The sequence below is a fragment of the Euwallacea similis genome, chromosome 2, assembly GCF_039881205.1.
Source record: "Euwallacea similis isolate ESF13 chromosome 2, ESF131.1, whole genome shotgun sequence".
Taxonomy (NCBI): domain Eukaryota; kingdom Metazoa; phylum Arthropoda; class Insecta; order Coleoptera; family Curculionidae; genus Euwallacea; species Euwallacea similis.
Window position 1 is genome coordinate 2,996,096 of NC_089610.1, and position 21,682 is coordinate 3,017,777.

Below are 21,682 nucleotides of genomic sequence, written 5' to 3' on the forward strand. Positions count from 1 at the left end.
AAGCTGCCACGCAATGAAAGAGTATTATTTTGGTTTATGCATATAAATAGAATTAATCTTAAGTAAACCCATTGTAATACTGATTAGTGATTATTAGCAGGAATAAAGAGCTGTGAATCTGGAAAAATAAAAAAAGATAAGTCATCATCATGCAGTCAGTTCTAGTGATGTTAGTTAATTCCATGCGCAACATAAAAAGAAAAATACATTATCTTATTACCTACAAAACTCAAATACTACTAAGTACTTTAGGTAATATACTTACTGTTTTATTGATGATTTTGGATCTCAAAAACCGTTGAAAATTGAACTCGGAATGCGTAATAAGAGAATGTATTTCTACGTTACGATTTTGCGAGAAAGAGAAGCGATGAATATCATTGTCGATAATTAAGAACTAAACGAACCTTGATGGGCATTAGATAGAGCTTTCGGCATGGCAGAAAGTAATGTGCACAAAAGTAATACTACACCTACAACAATAAAAGAATGCCTTGTAATTAAAATTTTTATTTATACTTTTAACAAATAATATCATATTTGATTTCCAAAAGAAAATTACTTTCTCGTGGGTAAATCACCACTTTGAATGAACGATGATGATTTAACACCCCATTTTCTACAATACAATCTAGTGTAGTAATGATCGTTTAAGTATCTAGTTTCTCAATATATTACATCTCTGTTCGTACACTTATTACGGTTAATTATTATATTTTAAAGGTTTACGATATAGTTTCTATATAAAACACTAATTTGACGTGTGGTACATTGTTGTCAAATGTCAAGGCAACCAATAATAGATGTCTCTTTATCCACACTATGGTTAGGTAGACGGCTTGATGATAGCAAGACAAAAGAAACCAAATACAGATTAGGAGCTTAACAACTTAGTAACAAAGATGCGATCCTACGTCCATATAGTTTACCAAGTGAACATTGTTTTGCGGCTTCTTTTTGGAAGACGGGGAACGCCTAGAACACAGTAATAGTATGGTAGAACCAAATCGCAAGGTTATGAAATCCCCCACCGGAGTTTATCGTGCAAATTCAGTATTGAATATTTCTTTGGTGTTATTGTGTAATTGATTTATTGTCGCAGCACCCCTACAAAGCTTTCCCAGCCATTTCTACAATATTCTCTCAGGGAGTAAAGATCACTTAAAATCCCTGATTACAGACACTTAAGAGCAAAATTATTAGTGTGATACCACTTATTTGGCCTTAATGAAGATTTAAGTAAGCTCCTAATCTGTGCAATTCAACCAAAAATAATCCCTGACTTATTTGTGATTAATTAATTAATTTGACGTCTTATCAAGTCTGCTCAATGGGTTTCAAAACTTGTGAAGAAGCAACTCGATTATGCATTCAGATGGTATAAATACTCCTATATCTGAAATTGTAATTTTATAATAAAAATAAATATCTACACCCTACATTACTTAAATTTCTCATAAGATATACTTTATTTCTCCCCGTGTAATTCGCCAATGGCACAACGACAATATTTTACGTTAAAAACTGTGCCTGTGATTGAAGAATCACAATTACAGTTTCGTTATTAGCTACTTAATGTTCACAGCCCCTATAACTATCCGAGATGACTTCTCCTCTCGTCGATAACGTCGTGTTTGTTTGGTGTATCCAAAACCTGACGATACTTATAAACAACAGAAGCATATACATTGTTTCCGCTATTGTCAGAAATCATTTTTTTCAAGTATTTTTGATCAAATTCGTCGATTAAAGATAACGGTCTAGAATTGCTTAATGTAGCAAACATTTGTCGACATGGCGGAAGGCCGCTATATATTATAAGTACTTTTATGACGTCACTTCCTTCTATTTCACCGCGATGAATTAGTACCTAATTTGTCAAAAAGAGTCGACAAAGCTGTAAAACAGAATGCTACGTTCACTTTTTTTTAGATCGCTGGTTAAAGACAATTTCAACGGCAACATCGCGACATAATTTGTCAAACTGGCATGGCCGGTGTAGGTGGCTGACTCTTAAATGTAAGAGAGACAACTGTTGAAAACTTTCAGCGCTATGTTGCCAGACCTCAATTAAATTTTGCAAAACATTACAATAAATTACAAGCTCTAAAGTAATGAGCTTTAACAAAGAAATGTTTCCACTATGGCCAGAAAGCATTTATTGAGTATTTTTAATCGAACTTGTCGTTTAATGACAACATTGCGGCATTCATTTGTTGACCGCCATAGATTGCTGACACGTGCGAGAGAGGTCATCAAATATGGCAGTTGAAAAATTTCCTGCATCATGTTGCCAGACTTTAATTAATTTTTGCGAAACATCACAATAAAACACAAGTCTAAACAAACAAATACGTGTAAAAACAGATCAAGTGGTGCAAATAAAGTAAAACTAAGTAAAAAACAATAAATAAAGTAAATATAAATTAGGAATATCATTAGGTAAAAGTGTTGTGTTATTAAAAAGAGCATCTAAATCGTCTAGAATCACTGGAGCAGTGACTTTTTCGTGTATAGTAAAAATCTAATACTTCTGGCAAATGCAATAATAATCAAGTATAACATACAGCGGACACTAAGCAGGTTTAACTCCTCTGCTACACTAGACTTGCCAATACTGAAACACCATCCACCCTGTATACGTCCAAAAGGACACTCGACCAAACCAAATCAAGCTCACACCCAAAACCCCCCGGCACCACACCCAAACACCAAACTACGTCAATCTATCTCTCCGCTCCCACTGTAGATGGCCTGTCTGTAGCTGTACCTGTTTGTAACTGGTGACGATCTACGTTCCGGAATGGGGGGTGGCACTAAGCCGCCCCCATTGCCCTCCACCACCAACACGTGACTTTGTTGAGGGGAGGTTACCGATTCGTCCACCTCCCCGATGCTGTTTTGGGCCAATCGTACTGCGGGGGCGGTTTCGATTATCGGGGGGTTGATGGGAGCGGGGGCTCGTGATCGCAGCATGTAAGCGTAGGTACGGTACCGTTTAATCTAAAACAAATAACAAAATAGTAAGTAAAATTTATGTTATAAGGCGAGGAAGAGAAGTATACCTCAAATACCAGATAAGCTTCTTTTTCCTTGTAGTTTTGAACTACTAGAGATTTGGCGCCTTTATCGGGCGGGTTCTTTCTGTGATCCTCCAACGTGGTTTCCAGTCTCACTACTCTCTCCTCGTGATCTTCCAGTTGTTCGCGCTGGAATTACACTAAATTCATTTTATATCTTAAAGCGACATATATAACTTTTACCAAATTTAGTTTTGTATGGCTGCAGGGCAAGAGCGGCCTTTGAAACTTCTTCTGGGACCCCACTGCAGCCTCGAGTGGGGGGGCCGAGAAACTAGCGGCAACAAAGTTAACAGTATCTATCCACGATTGCAATTCCTTGGAGTCACTGTGAAATTCAAAATCTTGAAATTTCATCAAAATAGTAACATGACGGAGTGACATATGAGTACGAAAGAAAAACGATCAAAAAATATGGTCGCTGCAAATTCACTAGTGAAGTGTTGGCACATTTTTTAATATTGCCAACGTTTCGTCCTACCCAATGTATTAACCTATCGTTAGGGTACTATTTTTTCAACTAACCTTGTCTGAAAAAGATACTCCGCTTGATCAGCTGTCTGGAGTCGAAACACATACTGCTTCTTGGTATAATCTTGCGCCTTGGTAGCTAGAGCATGGTGTATTCTGATGGCATTGTGCAAATTGTCGCCGCCCATTTGGTTCTTACGAAATCCGTTCTCATCTTTATGCAGATACAGGACCATGTCTCTGAGTGTGCAGTAGAACATCTTCCAGCTGCGCTTGTGGAACGGCGCTAGAAAAACGCAGCAGAGGCCTTCGAAACAGCGCTATTGTATTGCTACATGCTTTGCAAGGTCTAGAATGCTATTCTACGGGTGTGTCCCTGTAGAGTTAGTGGATGTTGCCTTGAAATAGTTGCCAAAACTAGGAAAGTTTGTTCAGTTTGGTAAAATCATCCACAAAGATGCTTATAAAAGAATTACTGAGGTAGAAATATGCCAAAAATGACCGAATTTAATAAGATTTTCCTTGCTTGAATTGAGAAAGAAGAGTAAAATTAGATACAAGATGGCGAAAATATGATAATGTTGGAAATTGCAAGAGATAAGGTATTTCGGGAATTTTGTTTTAAATACTTTTTAGATGTTATCATCGATTTTTAAAAGATACGCATGTATTTACGTCTATGGAATGATAAGTTGAAAGGTAAAATGGGACAAGATTCAGCTACGTCATTGGAATTCGAAGAATATTGGCCCAGAAAGCACAAAAGAAATTAATTTGTTTTTAATTTAACCAATACTATTTTTTTAAATGAAATATATTTGGTTTTAAAGGGTGATAGAACCAACATACTTAGGGAAATTGTTGGTAACAAGATTCAGCCTTGTTACTGCAATCCGAAGACAGTGTCGTAGATTTTTTAAAATTTCATTATAGAAGAATTTAATTTTTAATTTTAAAACATATGAAATCTTGAACGAAACATATATCTAAGCTTACAGAAAGGTTACAGCAAATTTGGAGATAAAAAATTTAGAGGAATTTGCAACGCTATTGGAACTTATAATCCGAGTCGCAGATTTTTTCACCAAGTTCAAAGTATATGAATTTCATTGAAAATGTATTAATTCTTTAAAGAAAAATTATTACTTCTATCAAATTACCCACTGGGAAGTAAATAAATACCTAAGTACCCGAAAAAATGTTTAAGAACAAGAGTCAACTACGTTACTGAACTTCAGCTAACAGTGGCGCAGATTTTTTTAATAAAAATTAAAATAAATAGTTTTTAATTACTTTCATAGTTGTGGCAAATGAGCGAAATATTAGTTGCCAGTGCTTCTACGCATGACAATGTTTGTGAAGGTTAATTTATATGGTAAACGCAAAAAAATTTGCAGGCACATTACAGAATATTGGTATTTATAACTGAAATAATTCCGCTAATACGTCTTTTTGTTAATAAGCTGTTTCACTATTTTAAGTAGGTTATTTTGCCCACTATCCATCACCAGAAAATACAGCATACACGAAGAAAAATTACTCCCAGCATATTTTCTATACGTTTTTAATTTCTAAGGATGACCATTAATTATATAAACGTATAAATTACCCATAATTGCAGGCAACCTAACATATACCAAGTTACTGAAGAAATTAAAACACCAATATGGGCCAGATTTACCCAGGATACTTTCTGAATTTTCAACGAGAACAAGTACTTAATTTATTGGAAGCTACTGGGAGGTCTTATATTAATTTGCAATTTAAAACATACTCACTTCTTTTGGCATTGGCTTCGTAGCAACACTTCCGCATCACATAACCCTTTTTGTACTCCACTGCATTCGATGAGTTTGGCACATCCAGGAAGGGGTTTCCTAACAAATTCACTTCATTATTCCTCAAATGCGACTGCCCCACATCCCCGTCGTCATTGTCCCTGTAAGATCAAACACTAAACATTTTGAACAACTTTCCTATTATAGTAACTAATTACAGAGCCCACTCTAAAGGATGGCCTTTGATAGCGTGATACAAATGCTTCAATATGTCCTTGGAGAAGTTCTCGCCCTCATTCAGATCATTGAGGTTTTCGATGAAATCGGCACAATTCATTTTCCGGCCCACGTTTTGAGTGTGCAGGTCGGTATTTAGAAGCATGATTGCGCACGTAAGTGTATGCACCGCATCTGAAATTTTTGGTTTTCAATTGTGCAGTGGAAATATCGCTGCAGCTGACCTTGTGAGTTAAACGATCCAGGATTGCAGTCCAAATATCTTTTAGAGAAATGCACTAACACTCTTTCACGCTCCTGCGTTTCGCCGGTCAAGGAGAATTGTTTAAGGAACTTTCTTAAAGCTATATCTAAGGTATCTTTCTCGAAGTTAAAGTATTTTAAGTATTCTTCTGCCACAGCCCTACTGAAGTCATTGCTGGAAGAGAATTTTATTAAAAAAAGATTTTTGGGATGTAAGTGAATTGTTACTTTTTACTGAGATGCCTCGACACGTCGGATTTTTTAAACCCGTCCAAACCGTACAATCTCTTCGCTAACCTAATGGCCGAAGGCATATCAACTGCCTTCGGCGAGTAATGGAAACTATGCAAACTGTCCACATCGCTTTCGTCCTCCGAGGATTGAGGCGACGACCTCTTGTCATCCTCCCTGCCTTCCTCCTCATTCACCTCCTAAATTGTTAAAATATAATTTGACCTGAAAAGAATGTCTAGAAAAATGTTTAGTACCGAAATAACTTGATCCAAAACACTGTCTCCATTGTCTAGACCTCTTTTGTCATGGGGACCACGCACCTGGATCACGATCTTGTGATCGCTTGGCGCAGCCCCCTCATTAGGAATTCTAGAATTGGCACGTCTTTTACCCGGTTCTGGACCGAGCAGCGTGCTGTCGCTATCGCTATGATCGCTGATCTCCATGACGTAGTCACGAATGCCCACGCTGTCATCGTCGTCGTGGTAGTCCGGACTGGAAATGTTGGAAATAGCTGAAAAAATAAGAATTACTAGGTTATTATCTAACTTTCATGTCTCGTAAACATTCTTTTTGTTTGAGTACCTACTTGAGAAATTGAGAAAGGAATGAAAAATATTGTCCTTTCTAGTAAACATATTATTACTGCATAAAATAGATTAACAAGAGAGCCTTATAATCAGTAACAATCAAGTCAAAATAACGCGTGCAGAAGCACACATGAATGCACTATTAATAATGCTGAAATGTGTCCAGTCAGGGCGATAAGTAATAGTTATCTCTCGTGGCATTCAAATAGAAGAAATGTGAATGAAACAAGAAATATTGACTAATGCATTTTTCTATAATTATCGTAATTAACCGTATCATCGTTCAGTGCCCAACTAGCCGTATATTTCTATAACTTTGATATTTGGCGACAAAATAGTATATTATGTAACAAGTATGAAATAGAAGTATTACGTACAACCGAACAGTGTGTAGGGTTTTAAGAGTTACTATTCCATATGAAAATACATATCCAAAATACCCTATAGCCGGAAGCAATTCTTAAAGTGCATGTTAAGAAACAGAAGCAACTTATGCTACATGTTTATGAAATACTCCGTATATTAGCTCCATTCACTTTAAACTACAAGGGTCTTCTTTAAAAAAATCTTGATGATCTACTTACCTTCCGAAACACTGAAATCAAGCGTTTGCTGTTGCTGCAGACCAGTGGTCACTGTATAGGGAGCGCGACGGGAACCCGACTGGCTCGACATCACAGAGGAAGACACAGATGTGGGAGAATTTGGGGAACCCGTGTGCAGAGGACTACTTGAGGCTGACGTGTTGCTGTTATGCGACGAGCTGCTGCCATTGGACAACGTATGGCCCAATTTGTGCAATTCAGAAATTGGGGCATTATACGTCCATACGATCCTGCAAAAATTTATTCTCCTCAGAGGTTTCTCAATAGAAAATTTTGACAGTCTTGTTAATTTTAATGTGAATGCTTTTTTATTTACCTATCGCTATCACTATTAGCCGAATCAGGCCGAGTATCTAGAAGCGTATTTAAAGAGCTGGCGACATCTTCGTCCGCCTCTGAATTGGCTGTGCTCACGGCACCGCCCAAATTATTCTGGATCTGAAGCTGATCCTCGCTCCGGCTGGTTCGAACGAAACTGTTAGCCGGATAAGCATCTTGAGGTGAATGCTGCAATTACCATGAATTTAAGTCTTGAATTTGAGTTTGAAGTGGTAGCTTACTTGTACCGGAGGATGGTCCTTTCGAGCGCCCCCTACGGGAGAAGTGTGCGCCGAGTTAGGCCCCGATGAACGACCCCCTCGGCTCAGGTCCGTCTCGTTGGGGCTATTTGGCACTGAGTTATGTTCTTTGGGCTGATGCCGCAAATGGTGAGCGTGGCTGTTATGGTACCTTGAATGGTCCGCCTTAAAACAAAACGAAAATTCTTGAAATTTTTTTAAATGAATATAAATTTTCTAATAAACCACGCACTTTGACTCACCTTCAAACCCTTCAAATAGTGGCAAGTCAGCATATTATTATTGGAAGCATAAAACGCATTTTACATTGGTGTAAAAAAACCTAAATTCAACATGAACCTATTCGAAAAGCGCGAGAGTTACAAGATAATTTATAAACAAATGCGCAATGAGTAATTTACTATTATCCATAATAAATAAATACAACAAGCCTATCATTTTTACTATCTACAGTTATCAGAAAGGTAACAATTGTGTTAATACTACGTACGTCAAAGATTAAAATATTAATTGGATAACGATTTTTTTACTTAAAAAAACGACCTTGATTGCCATGTTAATATCGCATAATTTTTCAACGTTGTATCACCACTTCTTGAACTTTCCTTTGAGTTGTGAACTAATTTTAGGGGACCAGGTGCTTCAGTTAGGTCGAGGGGATTTGAAATTATAATATTATTCTTCTATTTGCATTAAAAACCTCCTTCATGACGAGTATAAGTAACGAGAATTTGTGCATTCGTCCCGGATTTGAATTTCTAATTTTGTCGGATGGATTGTGTCCTGAGAGTGTAGAAGTTCTGTTTGCAGTTGAGGTAAAAATTACCCATGTAATCATGAAAGATTTCCGAAATGTGTTAAGATATTTAAAGAGCTAGTTTCAAGAAGTAGAGTATTGGATATTCTTGGTTAAAAATTGGGTCCATTAATTAACAAATTTATTAAATGTTATCTCATGCCAGAAAAGGACACGTTAAGTCCAAAGAATAACACAAATAATTACTTTATTAAACCAATTAAATACTTTGATCAAATTCATCCAAAGTGAATCTGTTGAGATTTAAAAAAAACTTAACTGTATTTAAAACAAATTTTAGGAAAAGAAAGAGAGAAAGCAGTCCACAAACTGCTCTGTAAGATGGAAAGAGCCGCCTGTATATTGTTATTTATGAGATATGAGTCCTTTTCTACACGTTTTCTACTTTGGACCCATAAAAAATGTATATGGGATCCATATTTTCTCATTAAACAATTGCGCATTCGCCCATTTTTGATGAAATGGGTAATATCCGTTAAATATCTTCTAAATAAATGAACGAAACATAAAATTGTAACTAAAAACGATTTAAAAATATGCACATTCACTATATTATCAAGAAATTTTCCCAGATACATAGACTTTCTCTACTGTGTTCGACAATAATTATTATACTGTTTTGAATTTTTGGTTACGTAATAATTATAATATACAAAAGATTATCAAGCAACCGATATACATTAACTTGAGAAAATTCCTTCACCATAATGTCAACAAATAAAAAGGCAAATCTTGACGTATTTTCCCCAATAATTCTTACCTTCTTTTGTTGCTTGGGAATTATGCTAGTAGTCTGTGGCATCCTGGAAATATTGAGTATGTGTTCACCAGTCATCATGTAGGCCTCAAACTTGGGTGCGCCCATTTTGGGGAGCTGTGGTTCCCCTTGAAGACGTTCGTGTTCCAACAAAAGGGGCTCGTGTTCCGGCGGCAGTCGGCCATTTGTGGCGGCCAAATGCCGCCCATGGTGTGTCCGGTGCACGGCCGGCTCTGGCCGCCCTTTGTTGGCTAGGGGGGACCGTTCTCGGGGCCCTTGGTCTGGCCCTGTTGTCGATTGAAGGTGTTTGCGGACCGTAGATTTAATCTTCGGATCTAGAGATGATTTTGAATTATCTTATTATAGTGCTTGGTTAGTATTATGCAGAAAAAGTGTCCCTTTAGAAACGTAGGGAAAATTTTCTGGCAAAAAGACTGTAAAATTGCTTTTAAGCAGGTATCACTTTTTGAAAAGAACTTGACTGTTTGGCCTAGTGGTCGTTAAACGACTCTCGGAGGATGGAAACAAAATCGATTTCCTGTTTTATCAGAGGCTCCCGGCTTAACGACAACAATTCCTTTGCTTCTTGCCAAGGGCGTTTTAATTAATTATTTATGGTTCGAAAAACGAAAATTATAGTTAAGTTACTTAAGTGTTTTCAGTAGGTCTGTTACTTCGCCTCCAAAACAGGAGAGAACCGGCTACATTTTAACAAACGCTGGCACATTTCCAGACCTCAGGCCATTACTTTTAATTAACACTTCAAAGTAAATCCCTGCAGAAAATATTATAAACAATAACAGCACTATTGCGTCAATCGATTCTCTTTGCGTTATTACGATAAATCAGCTCCTACCTGTAGGTATTGACCCAAATCGCTTTAATAATATAATATACTGATGACTGATCAGTTTGCTATCAATCAATAGCGAGGTATTGAAGTAGGTTCACGTGAACGAAAGCTGACTATTAATTTTAACCACGTTCAAGAAATGTCTCCCAAAATGTACGGAATTCTCTGAAATTCGAAAAGAAGAAAGCTGAAGCTTAAAGCTAACACAAGGTTATACCTGGGGTTAATGCATGAACAACAGAGATTAAAACTTTAAGCAGATGGATACGCGGGATTTTAACCCCAAATATTATCTCACTTTGACCGTGATTCCATAACTCACATTAAGCATATGGAACCAGGCTGAAACATGGTGATGGTATAGTGGCTTACCGCGTTTAATTTTTAGTGTAACTGGGTCTGAAGATAATCGCAGGCATTTTAGAACTGAAAAGCAAAAATGTGTGTATTATTAAACATTATGTGATGCATTTGTGAGTGACAGCTGATTAATTACATAACTTGCCACAAAAACAGTTAGGCAGATGCTGCATTGCGTAATGAGAAAACTTCCAGCTAAATATTTTTGCGGACTTTAGGGAAAGCTGCTGTAAGTGGATTGAATTCGTTTCTCAATGACGAATGAATAGAGGAAAAAAGAGAAACGTTAAAACAATCATAGAAGCATGGATTTAAATTGAAATCCTAGATTGGCATTGACTTACCCTCCCTCGTGCTGTACTTAATTACGTCTGTTTCGTTTACTTTTAATATCACATCTCCGACTTGGACCTAAAACCAGAAAAACAAATCGTTCATTATGGCAAAATTTCATAAACTACATTACTCAGGCACCCTTTAACTAGTTTAATTGAGGAAACAAAAGGGCTTTGAAATTAACGTTTGATTGGCAGCGAAATTGTGCTGTGTGAATTTTCCTTTAACTCCCGACTTCATTTAGTAATTTATTTTTCCGCCAGAAAGTCGCCCGGGGATTAAAACTCCACTCTGCGCATAATATAGCAACTGGGCCTAATGGAATTTCCGGGATGGTGACTATTTTCCAGGCAAAATGCAAAATTGTGCATGAAATATAAATCGGCTTGGGACATTGTCACTTTAAACGTATACGAGTGCGAAAAGCCAAGGTTTTGTGGACTCCTAAAATGCCGCTTAATCATCGTGACCTTTTATTAAAAAAGAACAAAAAAAAAAATAGAATCTACGAAATGTTTACTGTTACTTCCATAACATTCTACATTATTTGTAGTATATTTATTTCTAGTTAATTAAGTTTGTTAATTAAGACCTGCACAGCTATGAATAGCTGTAGAAATTTTCGCGTACATTCGCATCTAAAACTTTATTAATTGATTCAAATTCCGTATCCGCTTTAAGTTTTAAAGCTCACAATTAAATCAGCTGAAATAACTTCTTGATAAATCCCCTGAGACTCAAATTCAACACGTGCAATTACGAGTTCACATCGATCCGCTGCAAATAATTGAGAGAACGGCTAATATTCTTTAATTCTCAGATACAATAATAGGGCGCTTGAAACTGCCCCTAAATCCCATTTCGGCGCCCTTAAGTCTTTGTCTTTAACCATGAAATTACCCGTATTCTGTAACTTGGAAGCTTCCATCACTGATACTTTACCGATTAAAAATTTACAAAACTTATGACTGATTGCAGAAAAGTATGTAACAACTAGGATTGCAGTCGTATAAATCAATCAATACGAAAAAGGCGATGATAGCTCCTTTAGGCAATTTATATTTATAAATCAATCAACATTCAAAGGACACATTGGCGTTTATTGCAAATCACTATGTTATGTTTATTTCACTGGTAACATGTGTATTTTGCCATATTGTGTTAAGCAATACGTTCCATTTCCACTTTAAAATATTCCATTATCCGTTTTTGTCTTTTTTGAAACTTTTTTGAACCGTCAGTAGTAGAAACTATACGAGTTTTGTGTATAAATTGTCAATGATTTGCATGATGCCAGTACCATAATTACGTTGTTTTTACAATTATAATTAACTATTAACTAATTAGAATATTTTACTTTATGATAAAATACTTACAAACAATGACATAACTACTTTAAAATATATAAAACTCTAATTAAACTTTTTTGGAGTGGTATTGTGTATATCGAGTTGATTATGCAAGACTATCAAAGGGAAGAGGATCTAATACTACGACGGCAAAATCGAAGTCAGGTGGTGAACTTCGGCTTCAATAAAATTACATTAATGAGTACTAAAGTTTCTTCAATAAGTGTATTTTAATAAATGTCCTTTATTGATGGTTCGAAGAAGTCAACATGATGAATATTAAACGAATATTTGTTAAAAGGGCTTAATGCATGATTAAGTAAAAACGCCCCTTCCCCGTAGTATCCGTCACTAACAGTGCTGTCTCGCACTGTCGGAGGAAATGTCAATTATTTAGGACTATGATGTTTTTAGAATGTTAAATCATTATTTAAATAAATATGATGATATTATCTGATTTTATTACTTTTTTTAATTTTTGCAATAGTGGTTCACGGTGACGTTCGCTTGTATCGAATTACAATTTCAATTATCACCTTTTCGATTTTCAGAAGAGAGAACATTTTTGTTTTTAAAGATTCAGAATCTCAGTGTATTGGTATAATAGGAAAGTATTACTGTCTTTTTTTGTTGAATGGCAATGAAGTAGGATAGAGAAAATCCTAAAAAGACGTCCTTCTAAAATGAGTGTTATTCAAGTTTTCAATTTTGCTTTATATTATTATTTACATCAAACATGCTTATATTTCGCCTGAAATCAAAATATTTTGATTAATGAGGTTATCAAATCCCTGTCTCACGCTGATAAGTTTCTTGTATTTAACCCAGAGAAATATTTACTTGAGTATCTTTCAATATGAATATCTTCACTGTTTTAATTCTCTTCTTATCCCTCTTTTGCTGGGTGGAATCCAAAGTAATCCAAGAAGTCCCTGATCTGACACGCCGAATTCACGGATCCTACGGATCTTTTCGAGATTTTGCCGTGACAGGTAAGTGTTTCTGACTCTAAATCAGTCCCTTATTTCTATCTCGCCTACGTTTTCCAGATTGTGATAGACCGCATGAAAGCGAATGGATGCGATGTTCCAATAACGAGACTCCAGCTTTCGCCTATCACTGGAACAACAAGCTTAAAGGTTGTGAAAGAGTCCTCTATAAAGGCTGTGGAGCCTCGAGAAATAATTTTGTGACGGAGAGAGACTGCAATAAGCAGGCCAAGATTGTTTGTTCTTAGAAATGAACTATGCCAATAAAAACACAATAAATTATAACAATAACAAACTGTGTTAGTTTAGTTTTAAAATAAAAGTTATTTCTTGCTTTTAAAACTGTGTTAATATAATATTTATGCACGTTGAAGAGATCAATAGGAGCTTGGCAATTTTGCTGGGGTTACTGCCAAATTTAGTACATACATGGGCGACGTTGTGTCTGATACGAATAGTTTAATATCGAGCTTTAATTTGTGTACACTCAAGGATATTGCCATCAGGTTTCGCTTGATTTTAATCTGTCCCATCTTGCCGCTACTGCAGGGTTAACTGTCTCCTATTGTGGAACACAACACAATTAACAATGAACCTGTCTATGTAACAGATTCCATTAGGAGCTTATTACACGAATTATTGTGTATGGCAATCGAGGAGTAAAATAGCACAAGAAAGACCTGCACCATGTGATCAAAAGAAGTTGTATAAACTATTTTTTCAACTGCAAAATTTCATTCACCATAATGTCAATAATTTCCACAATAATGATCTTAATAATGTCTTTTATTGTTTTTGGAATTCAAAAGGTTCATTTTAGATCTCATGTCTCACACATAACTGAGATAAGTACTGTATAAATCCTGAAAATAGGTCTTTGCTAAATTGTCAACAATGCAAATAAAATTTCTCAAATCAACAATGATAATTTAACTTTATTTCAACCAAACAGACACCTACCACAAAAATATGCAATAATTGTTAAGCACTAAATCCTCATAAATCAATGGGTCGTTCCAGAGAAATTCGTCTCAAAACGAGTAAAATAAACTGTCAATCAATCGCGTTGAAAACCGCCTTAAAACAAACGAACGTATTTAAAGGGAATTTGGCAGTTTCGTCACATAACCGCAGTCGGACTGAATACTCGGGCACCACAATTTTCCTGCAACGGTTTGCCGGCAGGCAATCGAACAGACTGCGATGCGAGAAAGTCGAAAACTGCGAAACGCTGCAGGAGGACACCGTCAATGTACGCTGTACAGAGGTCGGGACATGAGGGTTTCAAATTCAAACCATTCATCATAATATGCATACCTCCTTCTTCGACCTAAAAGCACTGCATATAGAAGATTTGTCACAGAAGAGAATATTTTATGCTGATTCTGATAGTTGCTACTCCGAGTCTCTCGACGTACTTGATTTATGTTGGGGAGGTGCATTAAGTGCCAATTTTCAATCCCTTAAAGGTTATTGTTCTGCATTATGATGAACGACCCATTTTTGGATTTCCTTTTCTACATACATATATATGTCGAGACAATTTATTAACGTTAGGAGAATTTAATTATGGTTAACTTTATACATCCAGGCACAGAAATGGGACTTCATATCTTCCAATAAAACTCTAATGTTATCACAGAAAAGGAAGTTTCCCAGATTTAGAGGGTTATTTGTTTTCCATTCTCACATTTGTGATAATGTCTCAGTCTAATTTTCCCAGTTGTAATAGGGCATTTTTTGCCAATTTGTTATTTGGCCAGAAACAATGTACATTTTATCGTCGATAATAAATAATCCTTGTTTGTTTTGAGTTCATTCAGTTCCTAGCACAATATGAAGAGACGTAAATAATATTTGTTAAGCTCGCCAAATGTATTCAGTGTATGCAAATCTTGCGTTTTCAAATAGGCTGCTACATACGTGTGTTCCGACAATGGGAAAGTTTTAGGTAAAATTGGGTCGGATTTAACCGGGAAAAGAACACAAAAGATTTCACAGCTTTAGTCTTAAAAGCTGTCTGTTTCCGTTAAATATTAATCCATTAGTGAGATTACTTAATATTGACATCATTTACCAATTTAACAAGAATTAAATTGAAGCTAGTCCTGACTCATAATACAAAACCATTCTTTCATCATTGCATCAAGAACTAATGGAATAATTGATGCGAACCTACGCAAATTTTTAAATTTATATAATAATATACATATTAATATTAAACGGTGGCGGAACATCGTATCCAACAATCACCCCAAAAACTTATCATTCGGACATTTCAATTGCCATGTTTTAAAACCTTATCGCTTCTATTAACATCCGGTTAATGCCGGCAGTGAGGTAATAGTAATTGTTGCCATTATTGCCTCATGAATGAATTACTGTTTACACTCACAACAACGGTCCGCGTCGGACCGATAAACTTATCAGTAAATTAACACGCTGGGCTTTACATAGTAACCCATACAATACACCCCGCGATAAGTGAGTCCAACTTCAAACACTTCCGGTGGTGGCTTGTAAAGTTTGAGTCTCAACTTCAATTACGTCAAAAACACCCTGAGCTTGTTATTCATCAAAACCGGTTTAGTGGGTCACGAGGAGCTTTTCCTGGGAATCTTGGGGATTTATATGGGGTTACTCGAGTTTGAGATTAGAAGTTACAGTTATTGATTATCCGCCTTAGGTGGTTAGAGAGTGGGAAATGATGTTAAATTGCATGTCTTAGAACATGCAATTTGAAAAATCAAGAAAATCACACAATTTATTCGATACAACGTATCATTTAGAATGCAAAGGCGAATTGATTTCCTCTTAAGATTCCTCAACTCTGACATTTACAGGAGTATTGAGACTTGAGGGTTGTTGTTATTCGTAATGGGAAAACGGAGGGTGGGATTTGAAGCTGATGGAAAAAGCAAATCACGACTTCCCACTTACAATTATACAAATGTAGAATTGACAATTTTCAGGGCTGTTCAATACTAAAAATATTTATGGATCCTAGATGCAATTAATTCAACCTCTAACCGAAACTGCTCGGATCGTTCAGGTACTCGATCAGATTTTATATCTTGATTCATTACCGACCTAGATATGAATTTTGTGCCTGGGAACTTTGCGCAAACAAATATCAACTATGAAATTACACACAAAATGAAGGAAATTCATACTTCCATAATTCAACTCCCCCTCAATTTCGCCATAAATCGGGGGTAAAACTTCGCAAGTTGCTAGTAAAATTTTGATGAGACATCCATCCATTTCAGACTTCTGGTAAAAATGAAATCCTCCATTTAATTAGACTTTCGTCACATTGAAGTAAAAAATCTGAGGAGAAAGTGGATAAAAATCTGAGAGGAAAGAAGATATTTCCTAAAGCTCTCCGATAAAAGTAGTGCCTGTAAGGCACCAACGGTCCTCTAACGTAATTAACCCATTTTTAGGTCGGTCGTAAAATACGATTTTGGTTTTAATACTTCAGGACATACCGATGCTAATGATTGATACGCAAATACATTTTCGGTTTCAATAGCATTGCACGTTTCTGCTCAATTTGTTGCGGTTAATTTTGATAATCAATCACTCTTTGAAGCCCTAGACAAATACGCCATTTTAACCCGGTTACAGGGCGGATATGGAAATCTCTCACATTGTTCACCTTTTCGAGTCACTTCAGTAAAACCAGAAGTATTATGAAAGTTATACATTTTTTGTTGATTCATAAATAGGCTGGTTTATAGTAACAACTATTGGTTATGGTTTAATTGCCCAATTGAAGCTTGTTTCATCGTTCAAATCTATGGAAGATAATAGTTTAAAGATTTTTGATCTAATGGTGATTAAAAACAGGAACAATATAACCCTAGTTGCGTACCTACCGGCAGGGTAAAATTTTAATACTGACTATAATGTGAATGCTATTTTTATCCTGGAGAACCAATTTCAGGGTCAGGTGACTGAGAAATGCAATTTCATAGCTTTTTCAATAATCACATTCCCTTTCACAGCAAAATAATAAGGGCCTTTGTGGGCTCATCAACACGGGTCACGACATCTAGATAAATGTTCCCATTTTACTAACTTCAACGTTGCTGGACGAATGAATGCAGGCAAAATGTTTTTTTTTTGACATTCCAACTCTGAATTTGGACGCCTGCTCATTCCAGACCTCACCGCATAATTTAAACAATGCAGCTAAATTCATTGCCTGACAAGGGCTCTTAACCTACCCCCAACTTTGCATTAACAACACTGCGGTCAAGCCCAAAAACTCTAATACTAGTTCTTCGAAAATTGCTTATTGTAACTTCGTTTGGGGGGAAACAATTTATTGACCTAACGGGGCTCTATCATTACTGGGCGAAAATGAAATAGGGGGATATATAGGCCAAAAAGCAATTGGAACACTCAGCAGAACATCGGATAATTGGGTGTATTGCGGAAACCAAACTTCAAATCGATATGCTGTGCCACTGTCCTCCTTGAAAATATTCGTCTTTGAGGGCTGAAAAGTGTGAAAAGGTCGATATGCTACAATGAAAATGTTCCTTGTTCATTTTAATCATTTTAAAAGGACCTGGAAAGTGCTAAAATTACATTTCATGTCCACTACAAATATCTAAATTAAGAATAGACATAGGCACCTCCCTGATGTCATTATCTCCTGTGTAGACGCCTAACATTAATTACTTTACAATTGTAAACAGAGAGAATATTTAACATGCCACAATATAGGAGTAGAGAAATATAGTTAACTAACAGGATAAGGCTATTTTGCAGTATGTAGACGTAGAGAAGGTCATGTAACAGTCTAATTTCAATAAGCTACATACTAATCTAATGATAGGGATATTAACACCAGAATAGCTTGCAGTAGTGAGGAATGGCACTGTTCTTTTGATTTAAATTTCCACTTATCATGGCTTTTCATTGAGTGAGTAAACTGCCAAAATATGACACATTGCCATGTTTTCAGGTTTCTTTTTGGGCAATACTCATATGCACATAATATTGGAAAAAAATAATTTTAAAATAAAATTGCTTTAATCATTTAATTGTTTTATTTCTGTACTTGGTTGCAAACTCCCTTGCTAGACATCCTTATCTTAAACATACTATGTATGCTGACTGGGACGTTTTACTCAACAAGTTCTGAATAGCATGATCTTGCTTGACATTACTCGTCATGACTTTCATCTTCTTGAAAATGACCTGCAAATAGTTGGAAACCTGGACCTTCAAAGTGTTCTTGTCATTTGCAAATTTTGCATATTATCCAAGAAGGACGTTTGTGAGTATTCTATTGAACAGAGACACCGTTATAATACTGGTTGACCAAGAAAGTGGTATAATTTAAATTAGGTACTTCATTAAACTGCATTCCAATGTCAATCCACGTTGCTGCAGCTGTCTAAACGTTTTCGTAATTTCGAGTGGTCAAACGGCGAGTTTGATGACTAATTTCAAGTTTAAATGACACTGTGCTCTTTGGCTTCTGGACATGCCTGCATTGGTGATAATGCATAGTAATTAAATAGACATTAGAGGTAGTGTTTCCATAAGCGTAATGTAATGAACACATTACAACAAATTGGTTTATTTACGTTATAAAAAACAGTTCAAGAACAATATGTTGCAGTTAGCTGTTTGGATGTCAAGGTGAAAAGGCTCATTTTACATTGATTCGTGGGAACTAGAGGTTTTCCTTGATGGTATTTTTGGGATTTTGATAGAAATGCCGTTTGAAACGGGGAAATTTCCTTGAAATTATCCAAAAATCAAACGAATGTTTATCCAGCTGTCGGAGCGGACGGGCAAATGCGGACTGGATTTTTCATCAAAACAAAATCGAATCACTCACCTCTCCGCTCTCGGCCGCCGGGGAGTCGTCCAGAATATTATAAATTATGGGTGGAAGTCCCGGTTTTTGTAGCAACGAAAACCCTAATCCCGCATTTTCATTGCGATTTAACACTACCAACAACTCTTCAGCCATTATCGGATACCATTGATTTTGGTATTTTTAACACTTTCTGCACAACACTCGCACTCTACCATATCTCTACATAACCTCGTTCACTAATAAGTAAAACAATGCTTTGGCGCATGGGGGCAGCACTGACCGGAGGAAGGATTGTTTTTTGAGAACCGACATACGTTATAACCATTAGATGGAAGAACTGTGGGAATTGAACAAGGATAGCTATAAGATGTAGCTTTAAGTAAATTGCTTATTTCAGAAGGGTGGGGCAGCGGGAATTTTAAAAACTTCTAATTTAAATAAATTACATCATTAGGTAAAGTAATTAAAGGAAAATTAATTTTTGTTAATAATTTTAGGGTTGAAAGCACAGTTCATGCGTTTGTAGTTTATTCGGGAAATTAGGCTACTGTAAAATTTCAAACATCCTTTAAAGGAAAACTAATGGTGTACATTTAAGCGAACCAACCAACAAGATCGTTTTTATTTCAAATAATTTTATGTACAACTTCCAGCCATAATTTACACAAATATCTAAGAGTTTGTTTGACTTACTAACTATAAAAAACTAATAAAGAAAAATAAAACATTACACCTTCCATTTAGATCTTAGTTACTGCCTACTGAAATTCAAGCTCTAAAATCACAGATTTTTACTTTACTTTCTTCACAATGATCGGCCCCAAATTATCCCCAGTCTCCTTATTGTGGTTCCCATGAGACCCATCACAATATGGCCACTAAAAGATGAATAAAAATGAAAAAATAATGATTGAAAAATGTGTAATAAATGTTACATTTTTGCTCTTCCAACACCTGCAGAAAACTGCCTTGTCAGTGATATCTTCTACATCAATTGTATCCACAACTTTAGGATTAGTGAGTTGGATGGCATGGTTGCATCTACCAATTGGTGCTTTTTGGGCCTTTGGACAAAAAGCCAAATAGAAGGTATACCCTACACCTGCAGCTAGGGCAGTTGGAGGAACTAGCGATAGCCAGTCTCGGACTAAAAATTAATGCAAAACGTTCATATCTACATATTCCAAAGTTTAAAACACAACACAGCCTACCTAAATTAATATGTTTAAATTTTTATCTAATAAATTAAATGTTATGTAAATTTATAAATTGAGCAGTCACACCACTGGGATTTGTGCGAGATTAGAAATTTGATAGTTGATGTGAATGAACTTGCACTATTTATTTCTGGAAACTCAAAACTGGACAAAAATGAAATATACTTACATCCTAACCTAAACCAGCCACCAAAGGAATCTGGAATTGGAAGACCGCTTAGATATTCGGGAATGGTGACTTTCACTAAATGACCAAGCATTTTTGCAATGCTTACTTTAAATGGCTTAGTAACAATTAAGAAAAATTGAAATTTTTGAAATTTGAACAATGAACTCCACTGCACCAAATTTCGGAACTTCTAAAATAGTAAAAATCTCGAAGTAAATGTCAACTTTGACGTCATACGCAGCGCCATCTTTGGGACAATTCTTTACACGCAGATGAATTGGGTTCCTATTCAATGCAGAAATAACTATGGTGAAATATACTATAGTAGAAAAAAATTTACCAAATGAAATGACTATCGAAAAAAATTTAACGGAATGTCAGTACGTTAGAAAGAAGTTAGAATAACGTTTCGTATCATAGAATGTTAATGAAGACAAGAAAAGAAAAAAGTCCACAGAGTGGGCAGTAGCGGAACTGTAGTAACTTCGAATGACATTATTACAGAATTCTTGAAATTCTGGAAAAGAAACTGCGCATGTGCTCACCCTTGTTGCTAAGTTTTATCGTTTCACGTCAAAGTTAAATTGCTTGTCTGGATGCATCCGCTGAGATTGTATCTGTCCTTAACACATATAATTATTCTCATCCTAAATTTACAACCTGTTAATAGGTAGCAACACATATAAGGTAACTAATTAAAAAATTAAAAGCCTTATATTCGTAAGTATATGTCGAGAAAGAAATAACTTAAGCGTTTCTCTATTCTAGTATATTTTTCTAGTTTATAGACATTTAACGTTTTACAGCCTGCAAGTCCCGATTTTCCTAAAATTACCACTTTAGAGGCACCTCAAAATAATGTTCAGTTTGTAATTTCGAAAATTGAATTTTGTTTTCCATTTTTTCCCGACTCCTGGGCAAGAGATAAATAAAAACTATAGCCTCTTCTTAGAGACAGAAATTCAGAACAAGAAATTCGATATTCCCGGAAAGAACGACCGTTGACATGTCACGAAGTTTGGGAATTGAAAAGGGCCATTACTTTAGAAAAAGTAACATCCCGTAAATTTAGGTAAATAATTTCAGAAATATATGTCGACTCCAACGTACAATGTGCACTGTAAATTGTACATCTGCTTTGTAAATATACCTCACATTGGGAGGTTTTGCACAA

General features: G+C 35.9%; 3 protein-coding genes across 6 annotated transcripts; 1 reads left to right on the forward strand and 2 right to left on the reverse strand.

Annotated features, from left to right (window-relative positions):
- Positions 1-177: 177 nt before the first annotated feature.
- Efa6 (Exchange factor for Arf 6) lies at positions 178-19,368 on the reverse strand. Of its 4 annotated transcripts, none has more exons than XM_066405762.1 (17): positions 19,141-19,368; positions 10,948-11,014; positions 10,616-10,669; positions 9,394-9,725; positions 7,799-7,981; positions 7,555-7,745; positions 7,218-7,468; positions 6,298-6,557; positions 6,038-6,240; positions 5,791-5,984; positions 5,548-5,740; positions 5,330-5,490; positions 3,606-3,858; positions 3,264-3,408; positions 3,066-3,209; positions 2,771-3,003; positions 178-473 (listed from the first exon to the last, which is right to left on the reverse strand). In XM_066405762.1, the coding sequence occupies exons 1-17, from the start codon at positions 19,273-19,275 to the stop codon at positions 419-421; spliced, it is 3,054 nt and encodes a 1,017-aa protein (XP_066261859.1). In that variant the 5' UTR covers positions 19,276-19,368; the 3' UTR covers positions 178-418. The 4 variants fall into 4 exon arrangements, with proteins under 4 accessions (XP_066261859.1, XP_066261858.1, XP_066261857.1 ...); XM_066405761.1 differs by lacking the exon at positions 178-473 and adding an exon at positions 495-975 and having other exon boundaries at positions 3,606-3,837; XM_066405760.1 differs by lacking the exon at positions 178-473 and adding an exon at positions 495-975.
- Positions 13,108-13,619, forward strand: LOC136417899 (kunitz-type serine protease inhibitor BmKTT-2-like). Its single transcript, XM_066403763.1, has 2 exons — positions 13,108-13,280; positions 13,338-13,619. Exons 1-2 carry the CDS (start codon positions 13,145-13,147, stop codon positions 13,523-13,525), a joined length of 324 nt encoding a protein of 107 aa, XP_066259860.1. The 5' UTR covers positions 13,108-13,144; the 3' UTR covers positions 13,526-13,619.
- A 448-nt stretch (positions 19,369-19,816) lies between the features above and the next one.
- On the reverse strand, positions 19,817-20,707 carry Cisd2 (CDGSH iron sulfur domain 2). Its single transcript, XM_066403170.1, has 3 exons — positions 20,509-20,707; positions 20,058-20,269; positions 19,817-20,000 (listed from the first exon to the last, which is right to left on the reverse strand). Exons 1-3 carry the CDS (start codon positions 20,597-20,599, stop codon positions 19,914-19,916), a joined length of 390 nt encoding a protein of 129 aa, XP_066259267.1. The 5' UTR covers positions 20,600-20,707; the 3' UTR covers positions 19,817-19,913.
- Between the last annotated feature and the right edge of the window lie 975 nt (positions 20,708-21,682).